This window comes from Poromitra crassiceps, assembly GCF_964638095.1.
Source record: "Poromitra crassiceps genome assembly, chromosome: 12".
In the NCBI taxonomy this organism is placed as follows: Eukaryota; Metazoa; Chordata; class Actinopteri; order Beryciformes; family Melamphaidae; genus Poromitra; species Poromitra crassiceps.
The window spans coordinates 15,416,662-15,419,392 of NC_139632.1; the positions used below are offsets into that span (position 1 = coordinate 15,416,662).

Genomic DNA, 2,731 nt, shown 5'->3' on the forward strand with positions numbered 1-2,731 from the left:
GGCTTGAATCCGTTTAGGAGATGCAAGCACACAGTATCTCCAAACTAATGTACTACTGCAATGCCATATTTATGCGTCTGCTTACCATAATACTATTGAAGTAACTGTATGGGTTTGGAGAGTGTGGTTTTGTCACTGGAACAGCACAAACACAGAGTTAGCAGACTTCATGGATTGTGGTTGCACTGCACACTGTCCTGTTTGCTCATTTGAGGTTTTATTGCGGGAAGGAATTGATGTGATCACGTCCCTTTTCATTGTAATAGTCCAGCGGTTAGGGGCATCCTGGTGGCTCACCTGGTAGAGCGTGTACCACTACGACTTAGTCCTCCGCGTGGTCTTTTTCCACATGTCATCCCCTCTCTCTCTCGCCCCACCCTTTCTCTCAATCTACTGTCGTATCCAATAAATACCCCCAAAAATGATCAAAAAATAAAAAGTCCAGCGGTTAGTAGTCCACAGTAGAGAGAGCTCCAGGGGAGGAGACAGGTAACGCTGTACCTCTCACAGGATTTAAGAATGATCATGCCACAGTCTGATTTTCCAGGTTGTCTTAGCTCAGACCAACTAAAGCAGAGTTTAGCTTAGTTCAGTTTAGTCCAGTGTGTACCAAACGATACCAGTACAATTCTTGGCCAGTGGCAAATTTAGCACTTGTCCTTCGCTTGGCTCTCACCATGATGCCTCCGCTCACTAGCACCACATAGTGGCCAAAGTTGAATATGCGTTGTCTTATTCCATCAGACACTGGAAAAAGCATCCAATTCAAAAAGTGAAGCCTACTTCAACTTAGAGGCGAGTTTACGCCATTACACTGCCACAGGAGGCTATATGGGTTAATTTGTCCAACAGTGGACACACAACCAGCATCAGTGTCCAGATCCAGGCCGGATCTCCTCCCTAGACACAGGCTGAGGGCTCGGACTGTGTCTGCCCAGCTCTCTGTCAAGTTTCTCCCTTAGCTTGTGGAAGGATGGCCTCCTGCGTGGCTCCTTCTCCCAGCAGCTTCTCATCAGGGAATAGACAGGTGGGGGACATTCTTCTGGAGCCTCCATGCGGTAGCCCTCCTCCAAATGCTCCTTCACCTCTTTCAGAGACTAGGGGATGGGAACGACCAGAAATGGAGGGAGGATTGGTACGGGTGGAGAGGGAGAGATGGAAAGAAAAGTGGCGATAGCTTGTATAAAAAATTATAAATTGAGACAATTTTATATTTTTGATCTATAATTTATCAATGGTAATAAAGTATTTGTAGGGTTTCTATAAACTAGACTAGACTACAACTAAAATTCACACTAGTTTGTCCCGCGATTTGTTCGAAGGAGTCTGATTCAACTGCTCACAGTCAAATAGTCGCAGAATTTGGTAGGAAACAAAGATCATTCCATTCCGGCTATATGGGGGTGCCGAGTGTCTGATTTGACATAGAATTGCTTGGATTCATTCCCCCAATAGATCCTGATTTTGGTATAAGTATCGGCCTATTAATACCGTAAAACCAAGTCCCAATTAAACAAAGAAATCAAACAAGCTCATGCCAATGGATTTTCTGATTGCCAGATACAAAAATTATATTGAATTTTATTATTCATATTGAATAGCCACATTTTATTTGACTGGGGACATTCGTCGGGGACATTCGTTGGGGACAGCCCTACTACATACACAATCTCTTTGTATTTTTTCTCTCTGCCCGCCAACAGATAAAGCTTTAATTTTACGTTAATTGAAGGGACAATGAACTTGACCAACATGATTCCCCCTGATATGTTAAACAGGCGATAATCAGGTGGTAATCATGTGCATTTAACATCACACCGCCTTGTGTAAGGAGTAGACGAGTCAATAGGCCTGACACCTGCTGACTGTCCATTCATCTAATGCTGCCTGATCCTGCTTGATGGTTCACATCGTCATCGACCGTCCAGTCAGGAGGTTAAACACCACAGCGGCCAGTCAGGAGGTTAGACAAGTTCATTATTGTAAAAGAGAATGTGTTCTCAATAATCTACCTGGTAAAATAAAGGAAATGATGATGATGAGACAGACACAACAGCGGCCAGTCAGGAGGTTAGACACGACAGTGGCCAGTCAGGAGGTTAGACACCACAGCGGCCAGTCAGGAGGTTAGACATCACAGTGGCCAGTCAGGAGGTTAGACACGACAGCGGCCAGTCAGGAGGTTAGACACCACAGTGGCCAGTCAGAAGGTTAGACACCACAGCATCCAGTCAGGAGGTTAGACACCACAGCGGCCAGTCAGGAGGTTAGACACGACATCGGCCAGTCAGGAGGTTAGACACCACAGCGGCCAGTCAGGAGGTTAGACACCACAGCGGCCAGTCAGGAGGTTAGACACCACAGCGGCCAGTCAGGAGGTTAGACACCACAGCGGCCAGTCAGGAGGTTAGACACCACAGCGGCCAGTCAGGAGGTTAGACACCACAGCGGCCAGACAGTGGACGCTGACAGAGAGACTACAGTATGTGTGTCAAAGGGAGCTGTGCTCTAAGTAGCATAATCTCTTACCTTCTCCCTAGCGACAGACACACATGCACGCATGCGCACGTGCACACACGCACGCACGCACGCACGCACGCACGCACGCGCGCGCACGCACACACACACACACACACACACACACACACACACACACACACACACACACACACACACACACACACACACACACACACACACACAACACACAGACACACACGCAGACACCTAT

The 2,731-nt window shown here is 47.2% G+C and overlaps 1 protein-coding gene across 1 annotated transcript in view; it reads right to left on the reverse strand.

Moving 5' to 3' along the window:
• Nucleotides 1-302: 302 nt before the first annotated feature.
• The window catches only part of LOC310786044 (megakaryocyte-associated tyrosine-protein kinase-like), a gene marked incomplete at its 5' end in the record, with an annotated part of 15,977 nt that continues 13,548 nt past the window's right edge, over nucleotides 303-2,731 (reverse strand). Inside the window, one exon of the mRNA XM_083647228.1 lies at nucleotides 303-1,097. Coding sequence (XP_083503354.1) covers nucleotides 870-1,097 — 228 coding nt within the window. The 3' untranslated portion in view covers nucleotides 303-869. The remainder of the gene's footprint in view (nucleotides 1,098-2,731) is intronic.